We start from the raw sequence: 27,187 nt of genomic DNA on the forward strand, positions 1-27,187 counted from the left end.
ATGAAGGCCTGTAGAAGGGTGAGAACACAATCAATTCAGATAGACTTAAGCAGAGAGAGGACTCCAACTGTCACTACAAAAATAATGAAGCTGACAGATTAACTCTGAAGAAAACAAAAAGTTGTATAAGAAAGCACGAGTAATCATAGTAAACCATGTGGCTTAGCTGTGAAAAATATTTACATAATCATAATAATGTAAACATTGAATGCTAAATTAACAAACAAAAATTAACTACACTGAGCGTACAGCCCAGAGTGAGAGTGAGAGTGATAGTGAGATGGGCGATGGGTAAGGGGAGGAAGCGAATGTGTAGTGTCTGTGTGTCTATGTGGTTGAGGGAGGGATATATAAGAGAGAAAAATCCCAATCTTCTATAGTAAGAAATGAATAAGTAATGCCTTAAAATGGAAAAAAAAGTCAACAAATAGTAGTAAAAATGTTACTTAGAAATATAGAAGTAAATGTCAGAAGAAATGTTTAAGAGAGGAGGAGGGCATTACTCTTTGATGTTGTTATAAACTTTGCAGTGTCATTTGATTATTTAAAATTAATACCTGCACTGATTTTACTGGAAAGTAAAAAACGAAAAAACAACACTGGAATCTCTAATGAGAATTAACATACTCTAAACAGTCCATGAGGTTTAGCAGGTCGAAATTGAAAATTTTACTGAGGGTGGAGAGAAATTGCCAGGGTCATTCTGTGAGAAAAGATCTCTCTTCAATCTACCATCTGCTTCTCTCCCTACCCGATACTTCCATTCTCACAGATGTTCACTAAGGAAATACTTCTATGCTAGAAACTCTTTCAGTTCAGTTCCGCAAACATTTATAGAACATTTCCTAATGCCAGACACTAAGCTAGAAACTGTGTACATGAAGAATAAAAACAGTAAAAATAATGCTAATAATAATGTTCATAACTTTAAAAACCTTCGAGGTCCTGCAGGTAAGATACGTAAACAAACCATAATCTATGTAACAGCCAGAGAGGGCTTTTTTTTTTTTTTTTAAATAATTTTTATTGTGCTTTAAGTGAAAGTTTACAAGTCAGTCTCTCACACAAAAACCCATATACACCTTGCTACACACTCCCAATTGCTCTCCCCCTAATGAGAAAGCCTGCTCCCTCCCTCCACTCTCTCTTTTCGTGTCCTTTTCGCCAGCTTCAAACCCCCTTCACCCCCTCATCTCCCCTCCAGGCAGGAGATGCCAACACAGTCTCAAGTGTCCACCTGATCCAAGAAGCTCACTCCTCACCAGCATCCCTCTCCAACCTACTGTCCAGTGCAATCCATGTCTGAAGAGTTGGCTTCGGGAATGGTTCCTGCCCTGGGGCAACAGAAGGCCTGGGGGCCATGACCACCAGGGTCCTTCCAGTCTCAGTCAGACCATTAAGTCTGGTCTTATGAGAACTTGGGGTCTGCATCCCACTGCTCTCCCGCTCCCTCAGGGGTTCTCTGTTGTGTTCCCTGTCAGGGCAGTCATTGGTTGTAGCTAGGCACCATCTAGTTCTTCTGGCAGAGAGAGCTTTTTAAAACGGTACCTCAGATAACGGGGTTGGGAGCTACGGTTGGTCAAGGCAGGCCTCACTACAGAAGTCCTATTGAGCAAACACCTGAATAGAGGAAGGAGCAAGCCAGGTGGGTTCTGGGCAGAGAAGGTGCCAGGCACAGGGAGCAGGGTTGCAAAGGCAGTCTTGTTGGCCTTGTGCGTTGCTCTCTTTCTGACGGTAACTAAACACAGTAACTTAGTAAATATGTGTTGTCCTTGGGTTCTGTCGGTAATCCCTGTATCTTTTGAATGAGTTTCCTTCTTCTATTAAAGCTAGCTGGAATTATCAGTTATTTGTAATCAAACTACTTTACAGTAAATATTAGACAACATGACCAGCACAGGGAAGCTGCTTCCCTACACCTAACCTTCCATTTTCAAGAGTTGCCAAGAAGTGACTAATTTACAAGGGAGTTAGAGCATATACGCTTTGAAAAGTCAACCGGTCGGGCCATGCCTAAAGACAGAGTTAATTTCCTGGCCCCTTCTCCCTGGAAGTCCGCTAATTGAGGTGTGTGGGAAGCTTCAGACCTGGGCCCTAGTAGCTTCCAACTACTGAAAGATGTTCTATCAACTGTTTCTTTGAATGAGTGCCCTGCTCAGAGTGAGTATGAGATGTGAGATAGACCTGCCATACCCATTTCTTCCATGCCTCTCATGGTGGCAGCATCGTGAAGCTAAGTATATTTGAATCTTTATAAAGATGCATATTTTTCAACAGCATGGCCTAAGTACCAAACATATTTTGGCTTTTGGTTAATGAAAGAAACAATGATCAGTTCCAATGCTGGGAGATTTACTTTACCTTCAAGGCTAATTTTTTTTTTTTTTTAATTTTTATTGTGCTTTAAATGAAAGTTTAAAGTCTCTCACATAAAAACTTACATACGTCTTGCTACATTCTCCCAATTACTCTCCCCCCTTTTTTTTTTTTTTGTAAGACAGCCCGCTCTCTCCCTCCACTCTTTTTGTGTCCATTTCACCAGCTTCTAACCCTCTCAACCCTCTCATCTACCCTCCAGGCAGGAGATGCCAACATAGTCTCAAGTGTCCACCTGATCCAAGAAGCTCTCTCCTCACCAGCATCCCTCTCCAACCCATTCTCCAGTCCAATCCCTGTCTGAAGAGTTGGCTTCGGGAATGGTTCCTGTCCTGGACCAGCAGAAGGTCTGGGTGCCATGACCACCAGGGTCCTTCCAGTCTCAGTCAGACCATTAAGTCTGGTCTTTTTATGAGAATTTGGGGTCTGCATCCCACTGCTCTCCTGCTCCCTCAGGGGTTCTCTGTTGTGTTCCCTGTCAGGGCAGTCACTTGTTGTAGCCGGGCACCATCTAGTTCTTCTGGTCTCAGGATGATGTAGTCTCTGGTTCACGTGGCCCTTTCTGTCTCTTGGGCTTGTAATTACCTTGTGTCCTTCGTGTTCTTCATTCTCCTTTGATCCAGGCGGATTAAGACCAATTGATGCATCTTAGATGGCTGCTTAAAGGGTAATCTTGATGTATCAGATTTTTGTCACATACAGAGACCTTTTGAACCTAACCCCTGTATTGCCACTGAGTTAAGCTATGCTTATTATTAACCAAAATTTTCCTTACTCAATTTCCACTACTTAATTTTTAGGTACTTTCTCCAGTCTTCTATTCATCCATATTTCCCCCTTCTCTGTTACATTTTTTTCTGAAGTCGGATTTTAAAGAGTTATGCAATATTTGAGAAAAGAAACCTAAAACATAAATAAATATGCAAGTCAAAGATAATTCCAAATCAATTTCATACTAAGTCAATCACTAAACTTTAGATAATCTAAATTTTTAGATAAACATTAAGAATATAGTATGTTTTGATTAAGATTTTTTTGTACTAAAGACAAACTCATATTAATATTGGTAAACTTACAATCCTGATAAAGTGATAAAATATGGGTAGGTATCCACATGCACAAAACAATATTTGTTTTGTTGTCGTCATGTGTCATTAAGTCGATTCTAATTCACAGTGATCCTATACTACTCTATTATTTACTTTAGATACCATTTACTGACAAGACAGAAGAAATGGAATTAACTATTGCTTATTTCTAAGAACATGTGCACGTAATTGCTCTAGTAATACAATGTTGCAGTTTATTTCAAAAGAGATTAGCGAGAATGCTATTTTTATAAGCTGCACTCAAGTGGCTACTTCACAATGAAGCATCTCCTAATTGGGGATGAATGAAATCTAACAAAGCAACAGGAAGAGCATGTAACCTGAATCTCTCTAGAGGAATAGGAAGATTCTACCAAAGTGTTACAATTACTTCGATTTCATTTAACTGTACATCAGACTATAATATAATGTATTATATTTCATTTCAATGTCATTAAAAAAATAAAACTAAATGCCTTCTTCAAAATCTACAAAGATATATAGGGTAAACTGCAAAGGGATAATCCTCTCTCTTTTACTATAGTTTCTAAATAGTTTAGATTATATCCCACCCATCCTGTTTTGGGAAGGACAAAGATTCAAGAACAAAGGTACGAAAAGAAAGTGATAAACACAAATTGAAAATTTAACATGCCCTCACTAAAGTATGAAACTACTAAAGAAAGTACTTTAGGAAGAAGGAAAAAGTGAAAGGAAGAAATGAGATGTAAGTAGGAATAGTGAACAAAGAAATGGATATTAACTATAGTTAACCACACAAATCAATAACAATAATAACTGATAATGTAAACAAGGTGGCACTAAAATGTAAGATAGGGAGGGGTGGTGATCAACATTAAAGCATTCTAAGGTCCCTGTGTTGTTTGGGAGGGCAATTAAGATGCCTAATAACTCTGGATTATGTTTCGATATCTACCACTCCTCTGTCAGTTTGGTTTTGGGTCTGTCAGTTTATTGTACTGTAGTGACTTACACATTGCTATGATGCTGGAAGCTATGCCACTGGTATTACAGATACCAGCAGGGTCATCCATGGTGGACAGGTTTCAGTGGAACTTCCAGAATAAGACAGAGCAGGAAAAAAGGCCTGACAATCTAGTTCTAGAATCAGTCAATGAAAATCCTGTGAATCACAGCAGAATATTGTCCAATATAGTGCTGGAAGATGAGCCCCTAGGTTGGAAGACACTCAAAATACATAGCGGCTACAACAATGGACTCACGCATGCCAATGATCATGAGCATAGCACTGGACCGGACAATGCTTCATTGTGTTATATGCAGAGTTGCCATGAGTGGGAGCTGACTCAATGGCAACTAACAATATATTTAGATTAAAGGGGGGGGAGGGCTTAGAAAATATATTTAGATTAAAGGCGGGGGAGGGCTTTAGGGTAAAAAAATAAAAAACAGTATAGGGAGAAAGGCAGTTACTCATGATAAAACGAAAAATTCATGAAGAAGATACAATAATGATCAATCTGTGTGTACCGAGAAATATAGCAGAGCCCTGGTGGCGAAGTGGTTAAGAGTTCGGCTGCTAACCAAAAGGTCAGCAGGTTGAATCCACCAGCCATTCCCTGGAAACCCTATGTGGCAGATCTACTCTGTCCTACAGGGTCTCTATGAGTCGGAATCAACTCAATGGCAAAGGGTTTGGTTTTGGTTTTAGTAAAACAGCATCAAAACATATAAAGTAAAACTGACAGAATTACAAGGAAGATTAACAAATCCACAATCACAGTACAAAGTTTTTCAACATCTATCAGAACTGTTAGATCAAATAGTCAAAAACTTAGAGACGATTTGAACAACACAATAACTATTTTAAGCTTACGGACACAGAACCACGCAGCCAACAATTAAAGCACAATAGAAGAATTACAGAAATTTACCACATACTAGGCTATAAAACATGTCTTAACAAATACCAAACACTTTATTTTGTCCAGGCATGTTCTCTGATCACAGAGCAATTAAGAAACACATTAAGAAAGAAAACAGAAAATCTAAACAAACAACTCAGGAAATTCAGAAAAAGTACAAAAGAATAAACATAAGAAGAGTAAAAGGGAGGAAATACTAATCAGAAAATAGACATGGTAGAAAAGGTCAACAAGACCAAATATTGTTCTTTGAAAAGATGAACCTCTCGAAAGACTGATGAAGAAAATAAGAGATATAAGTAAACGAGATAATCAAAGCAGAGATTTTAAAAATAGAATATTGTGAATCACTAAGCCAATAAATTTGAAAACTTATACAAAACAATTTCCTAGAAAAATTAAACTTGCCGAAACTGGCTCAAGAAGACACACAAAACCAACTGGACCCGGTGACAGACAAGGGATGGGGAATGAAGGTGAAGGAGGACGACTTCTATCTATGTCTTTAACTCATTGGGTTTATGGATGTGAGGTCTATTGATTTGCAAAGGGAAAACTAAAAGAGAAGCAGAGCAGGCTGGATGTTGTTATAGTTGGTTTCTGTTTCTTGATTTTTTTTGTCGTTTGGGGGAATTGGTAGTTGTGGTGGAAGTTATGAGTTTAACATTGCATATGTTGGACTGGAGGTACTTTTATAATATTTAAGTCTAGATGTTAAGTAGGCAGAGCTAAAGATCTAGAGCTCAGGAGAGATCTGGGTTGAAGATACATATTTGGGAGCTACCTGCATTTAAATAATTACAACTCAGGTGGCTGAAATAATCTAGGGATATAGAGCACTGCTTCTCAAAGTGTGGTCCTTGGACAAGCAACCTCAGTATCACCTGGGAACTTGATAGAAATGCCAATTCTCAGGCCCCACCCTGGGAGTAAACCTGTTGTCATCAAGTTGATGCCGACTCATAGCGACCCTACAGGACAGAGCAGAACTGCCCCATAGGGCTTCCAAGGCTGTAATCTTTACAGAAGCAGACTGCGACATCTTTCTCCCACAGAGTAGCTGATGGGTAAGAACTGTAAACCTTTTGGTTAGCAGCTGAACACTTAACCACTGTGCCACTGAGGCTCCTGTTCCCTTGGAGTAGGGCCCAGCAATCTGTGTGTTAAATGCAAACCCATCAGGGAATCTGATGCACTGGACAACCACTGATACAGAGTGAGATGTCAAGAGGGCTGGGGCCTTGCCTGGAGGTCTCCAACACTCAATGAATGAGCCTGCAAGGATGGCTAAGAGCAGCGGCAAAAGAGGAGGAAGAGAATGAAGAGAGCGTTTCAAAAGATGTGTTTCAAGAGGTCGAGTGCTGAATGCTACTTAGATATCAATTATGATAGCTCCAGGAAAGAAGAGAATGGGTTAAGAAGTAAGAGGGAGTTGAGAAAATAGAGATAGCAAGTAGAGACAGTTTTGAGCAGTTTGATTACAAAGGGGAGATGGAGAGGGTGGAGACGGAAGTGGCTAACAAGCAAAGGGAGGATTTTTATTTCTTCAAACAGGACAGTAGTGAGAACAATGTACTGCTCAGGGGAAGGATCTGGTTGAGAGGGATTGAGTGGCTAGACCAGAGAGACTACGCAAGAGCACAGCGAGGGGGCAATGGAGCCGCCTGCCCCAGCAGAAGGAGCATTTTGCTATTGACAGTGTTTACAACTGCTGCACATAGTGATTCTAAAAAGTAGGCCAGCTTTAAGTCGGTTTTATTATTACTTTATTTTCTACTGACACGGCACCCCCTTATTGTCTGCCTCTGAGGTGGACTGCTCCCACTGGCCTGTCCTTGGTGCCACTGGATATTATAGTATGAGGTTTCTGAAAAGGGAAGATGGGGTGGACCTGAAGCACAGGTGGAAGGACTGTCCTTCGATAGGACAGAGAGATCACCTTTTTAACCAGAAGGAAGGGGGTAAACATGGATGGGCACAGATGTGGCAAGTTTGACATCTGGTTGAAGGAGCTGCCATCAAATGGCTCCTGTTTTTCCTGTGAGGTCATCTGCAAGACCACCCCTAGTGGGAGATGGATATGCCACATTCTTTCAGCCTATTTCAATTAAATGCCTGATTCATCAAATCCATACTCAAAAGCACATTTACGATTTGGCTCCCCATGTAGGCCGGCCAATGGGACAAGAATGTGCTGACCATACACTCTTGAGTGTGTCTCCGTCATTTCTCAGAGAAAACTGATAACTGGCTTTAAAACACAACTGAATTTCTATGTAGCCTGACAACAGATAACAGACAGATCATGGTCTTTTTTATAGTTACATTCCTTACTGAGTTATTCTCTGAGGATCTGATTGCCTCTGCACACAGGGACTAAAGTAAATCTCTGGGCCTTCAGAGGCGTGGGCCAGATCCACCACTAAGCAGCCAATCACTCCCCGTCCCCCAACTCTGTAATGCCTCGCTCAGCAACAGCTGGCTTTTCATTAGCTGCCACTGGCCCAATTTCTCTCTCTTCTCTCTCAATTCATTTCCACATCCATCTCTTCATTAAGATATTTAAATTGGCTGTCACTATACCGACCTACCGGTTTTTGCAGGGAGGAATCTCCAAGAATAATAATGAAGGAAATAAAATAAGGACCTCAGTGAAATATACTGGTTTATCACCGTTAGTCATTTATTTATCCTATTATTCATTCAACAAATATTTACAGACTATATATCATGTGCAAGGCTTGACATTAGAACAGTGGGGAATACAAAGTCCTCATGGTATTCGTAATTCAGTAATAAAAGCAAATAGCTCCACAAAGGACATGCTCATAGAAATAGACTTTGATTGCAGGGAGTGGGGGGGCAGTTTTGTTAGAAATAAGGAAAAAGAATTCCTTATAGTAAAGGTGACTGAGGCAGAAACAGGCTATCAAAGGAAATTCTAGAATCTGAATAACTTCAAAAATATGATGAGTTAGAGATAGTTTTGCCTAGAGGCAAAGGCTAGAGCAAACTCTTTGGAATCAAGCACCAAGTGACACAGGACTTTCTGATACATAAAGAATGTGTCACTCTCCTTATAGACGGAGTAAGTCTGGCTGTGAATTAATTTAAAAGTTTATTTCGGGTTCTTACCCTAAATCTTCAAGTACTCCAATCCCTGGGTTGCCTTGCAATGCTGAATCTGTCCTTCCTTCTTACCTTTGCTCCCCTTGCTCCTCTCCGTCATAGTCCATGCTCAGGCATCAAGAAGATGCAGTGTTCCCATGGCCTGGCATCTTCTGCCACTGAGCCATCTCAGTTACACACAGAATCATTCACACACTACCCATGTAAATGATTTGATGACCTTGGGTATTTAAAAAGTGCCTATCGGCAACTAACAGCAAAGGCAGTAGCACACAGCAGATGCTCAACTAAGATTCGCTTCCTCTTTTATTTCCTTCCGTTTTTTCCCTCCCTTGGTGAGGAAGGGAGGAAAAAACAGGAACGAACAAAAGATAGATCTCTCGTAAGACAGCATCTTTTTGGTGTAAAAATACTGAATAAGTTAAAACCATTTCTCATTGCCTACCTTGTGTCTGCGGGATGTAAGGAGACAGGAGTTTTGACCTTTTCTTTTCATATCCCTTCTGTGTGATGTCCCCTAAAATAGCAGAAAACAGAAATAGATTACGCATTATACTCACTCTGTGGTAGTCCACTGTAAAAATAAAATTAATTACAGATTGTTATAGAAGTACTACACATAGAAGGGGAAAAAAAAAAAAAGTATGGGTTTTTGCCAAGGATTCTGCTATGTGTGATTTCCCACAAGCTTGGAGCAAACTTCTTATGGAAAATTGGAGAGCTTGTCCCGAAACCAACCAATCTAGCATAGCAATATACTGCATACCATGACAGAGATTTCCAAGTTCCTAGGCGCCCCTAGTTTCTTTGGTATTTAAAATATCCCAAAATGGAATGCTGCAAAGCTGGCAGACAATGAGTTTCTCTCCAAAGTTTTACTTTGACCAAATGAGTATAAGTGACTTAGGAGATGTTCAATTATATTGCTATACATACCAAAAAAACCAAACCCACTGTCATCAAGTCAATTCCAACTCACGGTGCCCCTAAAACCCATTGCCATTGAGCTGATTCTGACTCAAAGCAACTCTACAGGACAGAGCAGAAATGCTCCATAGTTTCCGAGGAGCAGCTGGCGGATTCAAACTGCTGACTTTTGGTTAGCAGCCAATCTCTTAACAACTGTGCCACCAGGGCTCCATGGCGACCCTAGAACCACATAATATCAAAAGTCTAGTTAAACAGGTAAGTGAAGGTTTAGGCACTGGGTTAGGGTATTTAAAATGTCCATCTGCGCCCTAACAACTGTGCTGGAAATTGAGGCTGAAATTCCCACACCCTCTCCCCTAGGTCTACTGGTTTGTGTTACCTGTATGGACTCCCTGAGTAGTAAAATGGTTAACACACTTAGTTGCTAACTGAAAGGCTACTCACAGTGCAGTGGGAGAAAGGCCTGGCAATCTACTTCTAAAAAATCAGTCGGTGAAAACCCTATGAAACCCACTTCTGTAACTGGTGGTGGTAGATTATTTGTGTACACGCCTGTCTTTTCCACCAGGTTAAGTTAAAAAGTACACATGAGGCACACAGAAAATAATACAATGCCATAACGAGAAACAAGATTAACAGGGAAAATGTGTGGTTGCAGTGGCAAGAAATGCGCTAGGTACCAAAGAAAGGGTAGCAAATGGACAGGTAGAGAGCAGGGTTAAAAGGAAAAGAAAATGCAGAGGAACAAGAGCACATTCGAGGGAGAATGAGTAATTCAAAACTGGGGGAATAAATATTTGATGAAGTGACTTGGTAGAGCACTGTTTTCCAAAAAAATAATTTTTTTTTTAATCAGAGAAACCTTTATGTAAAATGAAGCGTTACATGACAGAAGTCACAACTTAGTATAACAATTAAATTCAAATTCATAACATTTACGCATTATAAAATCAATTGGTGGGAGAGAAAAGAATATTTTGAAGAACACAGAAATTTGCAATCAAGGATGATGAATGCCAGCTGTTGTGGGCCTTGGCATCCAACTGATCATATTTGATTTAGACAGGAAGCAGGGCTCACTGAAGGGCTAGGCAGAGGAGTACAATTCGCATATCTGTCCGCAGCACTGCCGCTCTTCCTGGAAGAATGGGCTGGAAGGAACCAAGACTAGAAGCCAGAGAGTCTAGCTGTTGTCCCAATGCTGCCACAGTGATCTGGGCAAGAGCCGGTAGTGGCTTGGATTAGAGAGAGTGGTTGGTAGACAAGATGGAAATAAGTGAAGGAATTAAAAGAGACACTAGGGAGAACCACTGGATAGGATTTGCTGACTGGCTGGATGTGGGGGGGAGAGGAAGGTATCTGGCTTGAGCAACCAGGTGGATGGTGATGTTATTTAACAGAGAAATAACCAAGAGGTGCATTTTTGGTGGGTACACAGAAGAAAAGAATTGAACTTAGGACAGGCCTGTGAGACACACAAGAGGAAGTGCCCAATCAACCGTTGCATATATGGAATTCATGTGGAAAAAATACTTGGAATTATCAAGATATAGTTGAAAAATAAATTGATATAATCTTTTTGGAGTAATCTGGCAACTCCTATCAAAATTATAGTTATGCAATTGCACTTTTAGGAATTTATTCAGTAATAATACTCACACAGGTGTACAAAAATCAGTATCAGGATATTTCCTGCCCCATTGTTTGTAGTGAAAAAGCTAGAAGCAATATAAATGCATAAATTATAGACCATCTATATCAGTAGCTCTTTACCGGAAGCTATTTTGCCCCCAAGGGTATATCTGACAATGTCTGAGACATTTTTCGTTGTCACAACTGGGGGAGGGGATGCTACTGGCATCTAGGAGGTACAGGCTAGGGATGCTGCTAAGCATCCTGTAATGCACAGAACATCCCCACAACAAAGAATTGCCTAGCCCCAATTGTCTATAGTGTTGAGGTTCAGAAACTCTGATCTATGTTAGAGAATAATATACAGTTATTCCTTATGTACTGGCACAGGAAGACATTTATATTAAACATAAAAGGCAAGCTACAGAACAGTAGGTATTGTATGACCTAAATTTGTTTTAAAAAAAAAAAAAAGTAATAAATGTTTGTATGTACATAGAAAATAGTCTGGAAGACTATATACCAAATTAATGTTTATCATTGGGGATAGGGCTATGGGGGGTTTTCCCTTTGTTTTATACACTTTAATTGAGTTTGATTTAAAAAACTTACATAATTTGCACATTCTCAAAAATAAAAGTTTTTTTTTTTTTCATCAAGAATGAATGGCTTGAACAAATACAAAAAAAAAACAGAAAATAACAAATGTTGGAGAGGCTGCAGGGAGATTGGAACCCTTAAGTACTGATGGTGGGGATGCAAAATGGTACAACCATTTTGGAAAACAATATGGCACTTCCTTAGAAAGCTACAAACAGAAATACCATATAATTCAGCAATCTCACTCCTAGGACTATATCCTAGAGAAATATGAGCCTCACACAAATGGACATATGCACACACCCATGTTCACTGCACTTTTCAAAATAGCAAAAAGATGCAAACAACCTAGATGCCCATCAAGAGAGGAATGGATAAACACACTATGGTACATATACACAATGGAATACTACGCAACGATAAAGAACAATGATCAATCTGCAAAGCATCTCACAACGTGGATGAATCTGGAGGACATTATGCTGAGTGAAATAAGTCAATCACGAAAGGACAAATATTGTATGAGACCACTACTATAAAAACTCATGAAAAGGTTTACACACAAAAAGAAACAATCTTTGATGGTTAAGGGGGGGGAAAGTGGAAAAAAACTAAACAAACAATAGATAAGTGGTAACTTTGGTGAAGGGTAAGACAGTATACGATACTGGGGAAGCCAGCACAGCTTGTTCAGGTAAGGCCATGGAAGCTCCAAGGACAAACCCAAACTCCCTTAGGGACTGAATTACTGGGCTGAGGGCTGTGGAGACTGTGGTCTCACAGAATACCTAGCTCAATTGGCATAACATAGTTTATAAAGAAAATGTTCTACATTCTGCTTTGGTGAGTAGCGTCTGTGAGTGGCCATCTAAGATACTCCACTTGTCTCACCCCTTCAGGAACAAGGAGGAATGAAGAAAACTAAAGATACAAGGGAAAGATCAGTCCAAAGGACTAATGGACCACATATACCGCGGCCGCCACCAAACCGAGTGCAGTACAACTAGATGGTGCCTGGCTACCACCGCTGACTGCTCTGACAGGGATCACAATAGAAGGCCCCAGACAGGGCTGGAGAAAAATGTAGAACAAAACTCTAACTCAGAAAAAAAGAACAGACTTATTAGCCTGACAGAGACTGGAGAAACTCAGAGACTACGGAACCTCTGGGGTGACTTCATTACCTTTTTAGCTCAGTAATGAAGTCACCCCAGAAGTTCACCTTTTAGCCAAAGATTAGACAGATCCACAGGATAAAAGGAGACTAAAGGGGCACACCAGCCCAGGGGCAAGGATTAGAAGGTAGGAGGGAAAAGGAAAGCTGGTAATAGGGAATTCAAGGTCAAGGAGGAAGAGTACTGACATGTCATGGGGTTGGTAACCAATGTCATAAAGCAATATATGTACTAACTGTTTAATAAGAAACTAGTTTGTTCTGTAAAGCTTCATCTAAAGTACAATTAAAAAAAGAAATGAATGGCCTGAGATACCATCCCACCCATGCGAAAACGTCACTGATCAGAAAAGCAGAAGACAATAAATGCTGGCGAGGTTGCAAGGAGACTGGAAGGAAGCCTTATCCACTGCTGATGGAATTATAAAACAGTACAACTACTACGGAAAATGGTATGGTGCTTCCTCAAAAGACTAGAAATAGAAATACCTTATGACCCAGCAATCCCACTCCTAGGTATACACCCTAGAGATCTAATAGCAGTGACATGAGCAGACACATGCACACCTGTGTTCACTGCAGCACTATTCACAATAGCAAAAAGACAGGAATAACCTCAGCGCCCACCAATGAATGAATGGTTAAACAAATGTGGTTTAACATACAATGGAATCCTACACAGCTGTAGGGTTGCTATGAGTCAGAATCAACTTGATGGCAGTAGGTTTGTTTTTGTTTTTGGTTTGTAAAGAATAATGATGAGCCCATGAAACATAACATGGATAAATTTGAAAGACATGCTGAGTGAAATGAATCACAAAAGAACAAATACTGTATGATTCCACTTTTATAAAAAGACAAAAACAGGTATACATACAAAAATCAACATTCTTCAGTGGTTACCAGGAATGGGAGAGAGAGGAACTCTTTAGATAGTAGACACTTTGTTATGTTTGATGATGGGAAAGGCAATACCAAATGTAAGTAAAGTATATACAACTTGTCCAAGGTAAATGATGACACTAAGAAGTACATAACCATAAGGGAAGTTATTGTTAAATGCTGTAACATATTCAGTTTTGCAACACCAGCAATTACATCCAAAAAATATGTGTGTGGTTACATAGGTAGATATGTATGCATGTGTGTGTACAGGAGGCATATATGTGTATATATGTTTACATATATAGGTATATCTGTAGGCATACGTACATACCTTAAGTTTGAGTTGCATATATATTCATACGTATAATAAAGCACATGAGGGCACAGTTACAGACACTTACTAGACATAATCACACACCTTGTAGATTGGCTTACTGGGTTTGAAGGCTTAGGACCATAGCCTCACCTGTCAACTCAGTCAATTGGCACAACATAGTCCATAAAGTTTATGTTCTACATCCTATTTTGATGAGTAATATTTGTGGTCTTAAAAGCTTGCTAGCAGCCATCTAAGATACGACTATTGGTCTCTACTCATCTGGAGCAAAAGAAAAAGAAGGAAATCAAAGACTCAAAGAAGAAGAAACCAGTCTATAGGACTAACAGCCTACATGAACCACGACCTCATCTATCCTGAGACCAGACAAATTAGATGGTACCCAGCTACCACTATCAACTGTTCTAACCAGGGACATGGTAGAAGATGCTGGATAGAATGGGAGAAAAAATGTAGAATACCAAATTCTTTAAAAAAAAAAAAAAAAGCCAGACTTACTAGACTGTTAGAGACCAGGGAAACCCCTGAGATACCCTTTAAACTTTGTACAAAACCACTCTTGGAGGTCACCTTTCAGCTAAATAAGAGACTGGCTCATAAAATAAACAATATCGCCCAAGAGTACTGTTCTTCCTTATAATAATAATTTTAAAAATCATCTATTTGAGACCAAATGGTCAACATTTACCATAAAGCCAAGATAAGACGCTAAGGTGGGAGGCAGGAGAGCCAGGTTAACTGAAACAGAACAATCAGAACAGAAATGAGACTGCTGACACACTGAGAAAAATCCAACCAATGTCACTGAACAATATGTACAGAACTTGTTAAATGGGAAGGTAATTTGCTGTGTAAACTTTCACCGAACACACACACACACAAAAGAATGGCTCTTAGTTGTATATATGCTAATATGACAAATTGGTTACAACATATTACAGTAAAAAAAAAAAAAGGCAAGATACATAGTTTCCACAGTATGATTCAATTTTTGGAGCAACAATATTTTTATGCACACATATGTATGCACAGAAAAATCTGGATGTTTATCTATCAAAATATTAGCAGTAGTTAGCTATGGCTTGCAAGATTATGGATTTTTTTTTTTTTTTTAGTTTTTTTTTTCTTTTTACTTGCTTGTATTCTCAAATTTTTCTCTGACAAACATATACTATTTCAAGACAGAATATTCTAAAATTTCAATCATGACTACTTACTAGACTGTACAAATTTAATCACAAATGGTTCTTCATCTTGATTTCTCTATTAAAATAGAGAAACATGCAGTTTTTGAAATAAAAATCAAATCTTTTCTAATTAGGAAATTTTAAGAGTCTAGGTAATCTCAACCAATGCACACAACTAAGGGAGATGCAGCAGCCTACCAAGGAAACCTTCACTGAAAACAGGAAATCATGCGTTTCATTACAAAAGAAATAATGGTGCATTCTCCTGTTCTATGCCCCACTAACAAGGTCCCCAAACGATATCACACACACACAAACACGCCCCACTCCGTGTAGGGCACAAAGATCACTTCTGCTGAGTGAGAACACACCTGATAAAGTGAAAGGCCTTTAAAACTTTCTTCAGTTCTTAGAGTCTCAATCACTCACTACCAGTAAATGATCATGGGACAAACTGTTAAAGACTTGGTATCCTAGACATTAATCAGCTACCAACCATTTCAGGTTTTGAAAGAAGTCAATCAAGAGGGTCTAATTCAGCCATGCCAAGTAGCACAGATTCATAAATGATCAAAGAAATCAAGAAGACCTAAGAGAAGCTGAACGTCACTGAAAATGTGAGGACGTGAGCTGATGGGCCAGGCAGTAGCTTAGACATGTCCTCCCCCATTTCTCTGACTACAAGACCCTGTTCATAAGTCACCTCCTCTGTGCTACCTTCCCATAGTCACTTCCTCCTCGGTGCTCCTACAATTCTGCACACACTTCTAAGATAGCACTTAGCACACCAATGGCATTCTAATTATTTGTTTACACATCTGTCTCCCTACTCAACTGAGCACTTGAGGGCAGAGATTGTGTCTTGTTCATCTCTGCGGCCCGCCCACAGCCTGGCGCAATACAATGAGTGACTGAATGAATGAATAAAATGGAGGCAGAGAAACTCTTCAGACATGGATTGGACTGGACAATGGGTTGGAGAGGGATGCTGGTGAGGAGTGAGCTTCTTGGATCAGGTGGACACTTGAGACTATGTTGACATCTCCTGCCTAGAAGGGAGATGAGAGGGTGGAGGGGGTTAGAAGCTGGCGAAAAGAGCATGAAAAGAGAGAGTGGAGGGAGAGAGCAGGCTGTCTCACTGAGGGGAGAGTGATTGGGAGTGTGTAGCAAGGTGTATATGGGTTTCTGTGTGAGAGACTGACGTGATTTGTAAACTTTCACTTAAAGCACAATAAAAATTATTTTAAAAAAATGGAGGCAGAGCAAGAACAATAAATCAAAGAGACACGTGTACTTGGGTGGAAAACTGGAAATGATAGGAAAAGAGGTCTTCACTTCAGCAGAAGCTGAAAGGCCCAGGGAGAGAAATTTGGTGAGCCAGAAGTTAACTGAAACTTGACAGCTACACCTCAAAGGTGGCTGGAACAGCAATGCTTAGAGTGCCTGAAGAGAGGAATAGTATATAAACCATGCGGCACTAAAAGTCAAAGCGAAGCCAAGCCAGATACAGACTTATCTCTTGGCCTGAAAACGAGACCAACCAAACCCATTGCCATCGAATCAAAGGACAGAGGAGAACTGCCCCACAGGGTTTCCACGGCTATAAATCTTTACAGAAGCAGACTGCCACATCTTTCTCCCTCGGAGCCACTGGTGGGTTCAAACTGCTGACCTTTCAGTTAGCAGCCAAGTGCTTAACCACTGTGCAACCAGGTTCCTAGAAAGCAAGACCAGACAAAACCCAACAAAACCAGACAGAAGGAAGGAATTCAGTAAGAATGGTACTCCACATTTCTGTAACTGCCCACTTACAGTTAAAACATTCTCACCACCTGTGGTTTTAAGTCATTTTTGCTGCACTAAAGCAGTGTTTCCCAAACTTGCCCAATCTCTAAGAATCACCTGAGGAACTTGTCAAAGTATAATTTCCCAAGTCCGTCCCATGGAGAGTGATTCACTAAGCCTGAATTAAGACTCAGATATCTGTATTTTTAACAAGCACCTTCCAATGGTTGTCTTAAAAATCGGGCTATTTTGGAAATTACTACACTAAAGAATCTTGCCTAGAGCGTGCTGGGTGGTTCTGCTGAATTACGTGAGGAGGGTGTGAGAAAGTGGGGGAGAAGAATGCAGTCTCAACAGAGAGCACAGAGCCTTGGAGCTCAGAAACACTAAGTCAAGCCACAGGCATTCTTCCTCAGACAGATTTTCTACCATCTGTCATATGGAACTACAAGGAGTGCCATAACCATACCTGTATAAAATCTGCATTAAAATGGCATATGTGGAAGTTAGACCTGTTGTTCAAGTTTTTTGAGAATTAAACAAATACAGGGTGGATTAGCTTTCCCCTCCCACTAGGGTGCCATATTTCTCCACCCACCTGTATATTCAGAACAGTAGCCACTTCCAGGGGTCTGCAACACCTGCAGACATGAAGGCATCCAGCCTTCAAAGACAATACTGACACAACTAAGAGGCAAGCCCTGAGCAGTCTGAGACACACATGACTCAAGAGTGTCCGCTTATACCAGCACTACCACAATCCTGAAGAGCTAATACAGACATATGGAGCGATACTGTGTGGGGCAGAGTAGAAAGGAAATACATTCCCAATTTCTCACCACCTGGGATCAATGAAAGTGGCTTGGCACAGGTAGCCCAGAAATCATCTTCAAGCAGACTGACAGAGACAGAGTGAATAAACGAATCAATGAGCATGAATGACTATCAATCAGCCAGCTGGCCTGCCAGCCCAAATCCTCTTAAAGGCCAGAAAGAAGGTCATAGACAGAATAGTCCCGTAATTAGTTAGCCATTCGAGTGTATATTTATACTGGTGAGACAGTACTATACTATGGCTAAGAACTTACAGTCTGAACTAGACAGAACCGTATCTAAAGTCCAGCCTTAGCACTTTCTGACTACTACATGACTCTAGACAAGTTTTACTTTGTCTCTCAGTAAGTCTCAGTTTCCGTGTCTGCAAAACGGGGAACAATATCTACTTTACAGGGTTTTTATTGTGTTTAAAAGTATTGTATGAGGCCTGGGCTATAGGAAGTACTATTATCAACAAACATTTGCTGAAAACCTACCATGGGAGGGGAGACAGCTGCAAACAAACAATACAACACTCCACAATTAAGTGCCATTGATAGACGTGCACCCAATGCAGTGTGGAGCACAAAAGGAAGGACCATGATCTCTGTCTGGGTGGTGAAAGGGAAAGCTCTGCAGAGAGGGTCACATTTGGTTTGGGTCTGGCTTTTCATTCTAACACCAGAAATATGATATAAACTCCTAATGCTACATTCTCTTAGTGGCTTGCTGATTTTACTCTGCTGCTCACTGGCTGTGCAGGCACTGCAACTTTTGTTGGTTGCTTTAGGGTTCTTATCTCCCAGAGAAGTAGGGCAATGCTACGTAATTTTCATATATGACCTTGCATAGCATCCTGAACGATTAGGTGCTAAATAAACACAGGGTTTGGGAAATTCTGGAGTGTCACCAAGTCAGAGGTATCACTTTTACTGCAGAGAATAATCCTGACAGATAGAGAAAAAGGATTGCAGCTCCAGCCATAAACCCTTTCTGCTCCAGTGGAAATAAAAACCTATATGCCATTGCAGCCCTGCCTCAAAGTCAGATCTACTTAATCAGAGGTGCCAATGGCTGAGGGGACTTTGGGTGCACATGGAAAACATTTTTTTTGAGCACCTAATGAACTGCACACAAAGTGTTAAGTAAAAATGAATAAAACAAGAAGTTCCCAGACTAAACAAATAATTACAATAGTAACAAATGCTATAGTAGAGATTATATACAAAGTACCGTGGCAGTACAAAGGAAATAATGGTAATAAAAAAATTATAATATTCAATAACAATAGATTAGATAGATAGATAAAGACACTTACCAAGGGCTTACTATGAATCGGTTCCTATTTCAAGAGCCTCACAACAGCCCTCTAAGGTAATATTACCATTATTCCCAGTTTATAGGTGACAATACTGAAACATGGTAAGTTTAAGCTACTTGCTCACAGTCACTATAGTATGTGCTATAATCAGGTTTTGAACCCAGGCAGACTTGGCTTCAGAGCCCTACTCCTAAATACTATCCTTTACTCATTTTCAATCAATTCTGCTTCAGAAAGTGGAGAAGACTTCACAGAAGTTGCTCTTGGTTTGGGTCTTGAAGGATGACTGTCAGGAGAGATGGACATCGATGGTGAAGAAACAGTTTATCAAGTTCACAGGTTGGAAGAGTGTGGCATGCTTAGAACAACAGGAGGATATAAATGTGGTAAATTTAATCTCTGACAAACAGCATGCTGGTCCTACTGCTGTTTCCACAGGCCCAGCCAAAAGGGAGGACCTCATCTTTTCCATCTCAACATGGAATCCTCAGACGCTTGAAGCTTAGGGCTGATTTTATCTCATGGGCCATCAATCTACTTCCCTCTTCATTAAATGCCTCTACAAAATAACATTTCAAAACATTCTCACATCAATTCATTTGATATGCCTAGAAATTCTCCTCAATAAACAGAAAAGGCATTACCTTCAGGACAGAAGAAGAAATTGAGACATGAAAAAATAAACGTCTTGTTAAGGATATACAGCTTGAACAGAGCTGGGTCTCTATATTGTTCTTTGTCCATTGCTACTTATTTGTAGGTGGCCTCCAAATCAGATACAGTAAAAGGATAAAACTAACCTATTGTTCATAAAATGAACATCATGGACTAAACAAGTTTTATGATTCACTCCAAAATATAAATGACTTTCCAGAAGGCATTAAAAATTCTTCTCCCCTCCCAAACAGGGCCCTGGGTGAATTGTCTCATTTAATCCCTTTCACCTTTTAAATGAGACAGCCAACTGTGGAAACTGTGTCCAACTGCTGTTAAAAAATAGCAAGAAGTCATTATGCATCATTACTAAATATTCAGCAAATGGAGAATGTGGCTTTTCTGTTTGTTAAGGGATAAATTATCCATTGCAGTCAAGTCCCTAAAGGACACAACAGAACGGCCCCACAGAGTCTCCCAGGAGCAGCTGATGGATTTGAACTGCCAACCTTTTGGTTAGCAATCATAGCTCTTAACCACTGCGCCACCAGGACTTCGTAAGGAATGTAAGTAGATCCATATAGAGAAAGAGTCAAAAATACGGCTGAGAATAAGAAAGAGGTCAACCTTAAAGTAAAACTGAAAAAGACACAGGATTTGGATCATATTCAGGAGATGCTGACCAGAAGACAAAGGAAAAAAATCTTAATAAATTTTATCATGTTCTCCTTACAATGATAATTCTATGAATTACATGAAGTAGCCATCCATCCTCCTCCACACATTCTCCTTCCAAAATGCTTGATACATAAAAACACACAAAATAAGTTCATAGTCACACAAAGCAATGGTCTTACTCCTAAAACCCACTACAGGGCATTATGGCTTTTGTCTTTCCCTATCTTTTCTTCTTGCTGTGTCTTAACTGAAAGAGGCCAAGAGGACTTCAAAGAATTAAAAACCTGGAATTATTTTTAAAACTCTGTAGTCTCTTTCTACACATACGTGGAATTCATCTTACACTGAAAGGAGAGTGAACAGAATTTGTTCATAGTTTAGCCTGAAATAAACCTCTGTTAAAATACTTCAATCTGTTGAGAGAAGATGAATTTTTTTTTCCCACCTAGTGAGAATTTCAATTTTATCTAATTCTTCTTTTGAGAAAAAATCAGTAGTTCCAAAACTCTTCAACTGGCAGCCTATAAAATATACAATCTTCTCATTTTTTAAAACTCAATCTTGCTAATTTTACAAAAGATTTTCAAGGAAATCAACTTCAGGACAGTTACATTTCTATTCTCAGTACATGTCTTCTCTCCTCATCTAGGACAATAACTAGACATTTTCCATGTCAAGAACTAGAATATGAGTGTAAGTCCAGATTGCTTTCTCCCAAAAACTCAAATCATAGAACTGTTTTGGCTGCACAGTTCTGTTTTCTAGGTCAAATATATGACTTCTTATGGATGGTATTTCACCTAAGGCACCAAGCAAGTTCAAACAAATAAAAGCAAGAAAGTAAAACACTGAGAAACTGAACTACATAAGTCTGTCTTCATCATCAGGCATCTGGTTAAATTAATCCATCAACATGCAAAAGTTATGTTCATTTGTCCATGTAGAAAAACTATGCATGCAAATAAGAAACTTTACACAAATGACCTGAATGTTTACAAGGGGCAGGATGAACCCAGGCGATAACTTGGTCAATAGAAAAAAGCAAGGATTCCAGCATGAGGCCGAACTGCACTTAGGCTCTGAGTCTCCCATTTACTGGCTACTTGACAAGTTATTAACTCCATGCCTCAGTTTCGTAATAGGTAAAACTGGCGTAACTTCTACCTTGAGTGCTTATGATGAGCCTTAAAGGAGAGAATAAATTTAAAAGTCCCTGGCACAGAGCACACACTTAACTAGTTTGGGTTAACACACTCACTTCCCAGTCCCATCCCCTCCCTGAAATCCTAACAATAACTTTATCTTTCAAAGGGTAATTTAGAAAATTCTGGGTTGGTAGGTTCTCTTTTTAAGAGAGGCTGGGGCGGGGGGCGGAGGGGGGAGCTACATTAAGTGTCTCTAAAGACACATTTTGGCACTAGGTTCTTTAAGAATCAACAAAGTTAGTGCCTTTGAAGCTGACAGTCTAAAAGAGGAAAGCAGGCATCACAGAGCAGGTACAAATACCTAAATAAGAAATGAGTAGAGATTAGTTTAAATGTATAAATGTAAATGTATGCAAATAAAACATCCCTATTATGCATCTAACTATGGATGCTGTAATTTTAATTTAGGGCTAAAACCACAAATGCCTAGGAAAAAACTCCTGGGTGGGGATGAAGGAAATTAATTTTCTCTATGGTTTCTTCTTTCACCTGAGTTTTCAATTTTTCTCAGAAAATAAGGAGACTAAAAAAGTTTGTATTATCATTTTTTTCTTGAGAACAGCTAGGTATATCCATTACTCTGCCTGTATTCTGGCATCCATTGGAATGATTTTTTTAAACCAGGCTATCAGTGATATACCAATCACTGAATTTGAATTAAACAGTACATTTGCCAGGCATTCTTTATCAATGATCTAGATAAAAGGAACAACTGATAAAATCTAAGTGTGCCCTCTTGCAATCGCAAAAATAAAGTAAAAATTTTTAAGAGATGAAGACTTTTATTGGTAGCCAATTCCATACTGCTCTGGAAATCAAAGGATAAAGAAGTCAGGAGAACAATGCCACTGACCTAACATGTGGATCACAAAATAGGCACCTCCTTCACGTGGGTGTGAAAAGGACATTTCCAGTGAAGGCAGGAAACAGATTCTCAACCCTATGAGTCAGAATCAACCGGACAGTAACGGGGTTGGTTTTTTGGTTTTATATGTTTGGCATATAAAATCAAAATCTTGGCTTCCAGGTGTCAAAAGACTTAGGTTTTTCCTCTCCTTATTGCTCTAAGCTAGTTCTCTGATCCTGGGCAAGCCACCACACTTTTCTGGGCCTCAGTTTCCTCATCTGTAAGAATGAGGATCAAGCGAACGCTAAGGCTGCTTTTGGCCAATGTCCAATGACTGCCTACCTTGTGCCCGGCGCTGTTATACGCGGCAAGTCAAAAACAAGGGAAGGTCTCCAACAGGTAGTAGGATGGATATACAGATCCTGGGACTCATCAGTGTAGAAGGTGGTAACTGAAGCTCTGGGTGTGAATGCTATCACAATAAGGAATCCAAGGTGAGAAGAGAAGACCAGAAAAGGAATCCTGGGTAAAATTAACATTTAAAGAATGAGCAGAAGAAAAAGACAGGATGTTAAGGCACAACTGGGAGACCAGAAATGAATAGTGAGAAAGGAGGAAGAGCGAAAAAGAAAAGGAGACGATGAGTGTATACATCAGAAATCTAAAACATGATCGAAAAATACCCACCGGATTTGGCAGCTAGATCACTGGCGGCCCAGTTAAGAACATTTTCAAAGGAACAGTGAAGGAAAAAGACAGATTATTTAGAGAATGAATCAGAGGCAAGGCGAGAACAGATTTTTTTTCTTTCAATGTATTTTGTTATAAAGTAAACAAGATATGAGGTCCTATGCAGAAGGCAACAGAGTCAAGGCGGACTTTTCCTTAAAGATTAACAAATATATACACTATAAGGAAAGAGCTATTAGAAAGAGGTTGAAACACTGATTCAACCAACAAGTACTAAGGACTCACTCCAAGCAAAGCACTACTTTAGAGATACAAGATCATGTTACTCTTATCGGCTGGCGATGGACCAGGGTCTTCCACATGCAAGGTGAGAATTCTGCCACTGAACCACCAATGAACAAGATAGACATGGTCCAGAAATTTACAGTCAAGGTCATGAAGTTTATAGTCTCTACCAACATGGAGAAACATCAAAAAATAACTACACAATTGTTTAATTAGAAGTTTGATAAGGGATACACAGAAGTTGTCCAGAGAGCTGAGAGCTATGACAGAGACTTCACCAGGGTGACCACGCTGTACCACTCCAGAGAGCTCCGTCTGGACCAGGCACTGTTCCTTACAAGCCTCCAGGCAAGTGCAAGCCCTGGACCTGACCTAGACTGGGCAGTTGGAGAAGGCTGCTCTGAGCAAGTGACATTAAAGTTGAGACCTAAAATAGTGAATATGTTTAAATATTTTGAAAATGAAAAAGGAAGCACAGGAGACAGCTGGGGGCAGCGGGCTGTGGGGCTGCAGTGGTACTAAGCAGGTTCATCCTCTGTGAACACAGTCAGTAGAATGGGGCTGGGCAGGAGTGCAGCTGAAACCCAGTGTGGCGAGTGGCGTAAGATACGGCTGAAGATGCAGACAGAGCCTAGATCATGCAGGGCGCTGGGCCCATTTGAAGAAATAGGGATTTTATCATGAACAAAGGAGAAAACCAATGTAGGGCTATATGACAAATACAGCAACAAAATGAGGTAACAGCTCAAAATTCAAGACCCTTAATTAAAAATAGGAGAGAAGAAGGTCCCGAGATGGGACTCCATGACCTCCAACCTGTGCTCTGAATGCAGTGTGTGTCCTTCATTTGTGGGTGCAATATGAGTGTGGAGATGCCGGAAAGGCTCAGCCCTTCAGGCAGCCTGGCAGAGCCTGGAGGAGCAGTTGAACCTAAGCCTTAAGAAGGCAAACAGCCTTTTTACACCGCTGTACTGAACAAATATCACTGTTTTCTGTGTTTATCATGATACACAAAAGGTTGAAAGCATTGCAGGGTTTTAAGGATACATCTTCCTCTCAGAAAGGAGAGACCAAAACCAACCAAACCCGTTGCCGTCGATTCCAACTCATAGCAACCCTACAGAACAGAGTAGAACTGCCCCATAGGGTTTCCAAGGAGCACCTGGTGGATTCAAACTGCCGACCTTTTAGGTTAGCAGCTGTACTTCTTAACCACTACACCACCAGGGTTCCCAGAAAGGAGAGAAGGAGGGATAAACAGGAATAGATGCTGGGGGAGTACTGATGATGGGATGACGATGGGGCTCGGGCTTGATGACCTCTAAATTTCTTTCTGCAGGCGTGTTTTTGGCTATTTTCCCTCTACATTCGTTCAGTGCTTATTTCATGCCAGGCACCACAGATCTAGGCGTATACGTGTATTAATTCATTTAAATCCTCAAAACAATCCTATAGGGTGGTATTACTGTTATTAGTCTAAGTTCTCAGATGAGAAAATGAGGCACATAGAGATTAAATGACCTGAGCAAGGACAATGTGCCGTGGGAGAGCCAACTTCAAGCCAGATGGTCTGGTTCCAGGGCCTGTGTCCTTAACACTACTCAATGCTGCCTCTCTAAGGCTCTTGGCTGGGAGAAAAGGGAGGGTTGGACATGAGGACTGTAGGAAAAACATTCAGAGTTGCCTCTAGAGAAACGGCAGGCACAAGCTCTGAAGTTGTATCTAGACTGTAGTCCAAGCTCTGCTAATTGCTAGCCAGTTGTGAGTCTGGAAAAGGTTAAAGTTAACCTTTCTATGCCTCAACTGGGGATGTGATGCATTGGTGGTTTAGTGGCAGAATTCTCGCCTTCCATGTGGAAGACCCAGGTTCTATTCCTGGGTTTCACGAACAGCCACCACTGGTTTGCTGGCGTGTTGCTATGATGCTGACCAGGTTTCAGTGGAGCCTCCAGACTAGATGGACTACCAAGAAAGGCCTGGATATGCACTTGAGAAAATTAGCCAATGAAAACCGTATGGATCACAATCGTCTGCATCCAGGCAGCGTTTCACTCCCTTTGTGCATGGGGTCACCATGAGTTGGGGGCTGACTCTACGAGAGCTGACAACAACAATAACAAAATCAGGATAACAGAACCTACATGTTGTTGTGAGGATTAAAAGAGATAATACATGCAAAATTCTCAGTTCCTAGCACATTAGTACAGAATGAAATTTGCTACTCTAGTTAACTAAAGGGAAACCCTGGTGGCAGAGTGGTTAAGTGCTACAGCTGTTAACCAAAGGGCTGACAGTTCGAATCTGCCAGGTGCTCCTTGGAAACTCTACGGGGCACTTCTACTCTGTCCTATAGGGTCGCTGAGTCAGAATCAACTCGATGGCACTGGGTTTGGCGTTTTGGGGTTAGTTAACTAAAGAAATGTACAGTGACACAACAGAGAACCCCTGAGGGAGCAGGAGTGCAGTGGGATGCAGACCCCAAATTCTCATAAGACCAGACTTAATGGTCTGACTGAGACTGGAAGGACCCCGGTGGTCATGGCACCCAGGCCTTCTGTTGCCCCAGGACAGGAACCATTCCCGAAGCCAACTCTTCAGACATGGATTAGACTGGACAGTTGGTTGGAGACGGATGCTGGTGAGGAGTGAGCTTCTTGGATCAGGTGGACACTTGAGACTAGGTTGGCATCTCCTGCCTGGAGGGGGGATGAGAGGGTAGAGGGGGTTAGAAGCTGGCGAAAAGGACATGAAAACAGAGAGTGGAGGGAGAAAGCAGGCTGCCTCATTAGGGGGAGAGTAATTGGGAGTGTGTAGCAAGGTGTATATGGGTTTTAGAGACTGATCTGATTTATAAACTTTCACTTAAAGCACAATAAAAATTATTTTAAAAAAAAGAAAGAAAGAAATGTAGAGTGAACCGGATAGTGCCTAGAGCTGAAGGAAACAGAAGACTAGAACTTTTAATGGCACAGTGCTGTGATTTTCTCCAGTAGTCCCTGGGAGAAGTCTGATCCTCTGAATTTAGAGCTGAAGTTTGATAGGAAAGATGGGTGGAAGGAAACATGGATGATGGGATCTAGGCAAGCATTTATTGATCAATAATCAAAAGTATCAATAAGTATTTGTTGAACATACGATCTGTGGTAACATTAACCTAACTTCTATAACTTTTTAAAGGTTCTATGATAAATATGGAAACCCTGGTGGCATAGTAGTTAAGAGCTACAGCTGCTAACCAAAAGGTCAGCAGTGCAAATCCACCAGCCGCTCCTTGAAAACCCTATGGGGCAGTTCTACTCTGTCCAATAGGGTCACTATGAGTTGGAATTGACTTGATGGCAACGGGTTTGGTTTTTGTTTGTTTGTTTATGAGAAATATACTCATAATTCTTGGGATGGCAGAACACAACCACCTCAGGAAGAAAAAAATAGGATTCCAAAAAAAGAGAGGTCTGAAAGGTAGCTAAAAAGGGATATGTGATGGACTGAATTATGTCCCCCAAAATATGTGTTATAAATCCTTGTCCTTATCGATGTAATCCCATTTAGGAAAAAGAGTTTTCTTTGTTATGTTTATGAAGTCATATCCGCATGGAGTGTGTTTTAAGTATATCGTATTTGAGATATAAATGCAGCAGATTAGATATGGAAGCAAGGACAA

General features: G+C 40.4%; 1 protein-coding gene across 4 annotated transcripts in view; it reads right to left on the reverse strand.

The window, feature by feature from the left end:
- DIP2B (disco interacting protein 2 homolog B) overlaps nucleotides 1-27,187 on the reverse strand; it is a 267,785-nt gene that overhangs the window by 150,961 nt on the left and 89,637 nt on the right. For all 4 annotated transcript variants that reach the window (XR_010321855.1, XM_064284237.1, XM_064284236.1 and 1 more), the window contains exon 2: nucleotides 8,946-9,017. Coding sequence is in view for 3 of the 4 variants with exons in the window: in XM_064284237.1 (XP_064140307.1) it covers nucleotides 8,946-9,017 (72 nt within the window). In the remaining variant the exon portion in view is untranslated. The remainder of the gene's footprint in view (nucleotides 1-8,945; nucleotides 9,018-27,187) is intronic.

Source organism: Loxodonta africana, chromosome 4, assembly GCF_030014295.1.
Source record: "Loxodonta africana isolate mLoxAfr1 chromosome 4, mLoxAfr1.hap2, whole genome shotgun sequence".
Lineage (NCBI taxonomy): Eukaryota > Metazoa > Chordata > Mammalia > Proboscidea > Elephantidae > Loxodonta > Loxodonta africana.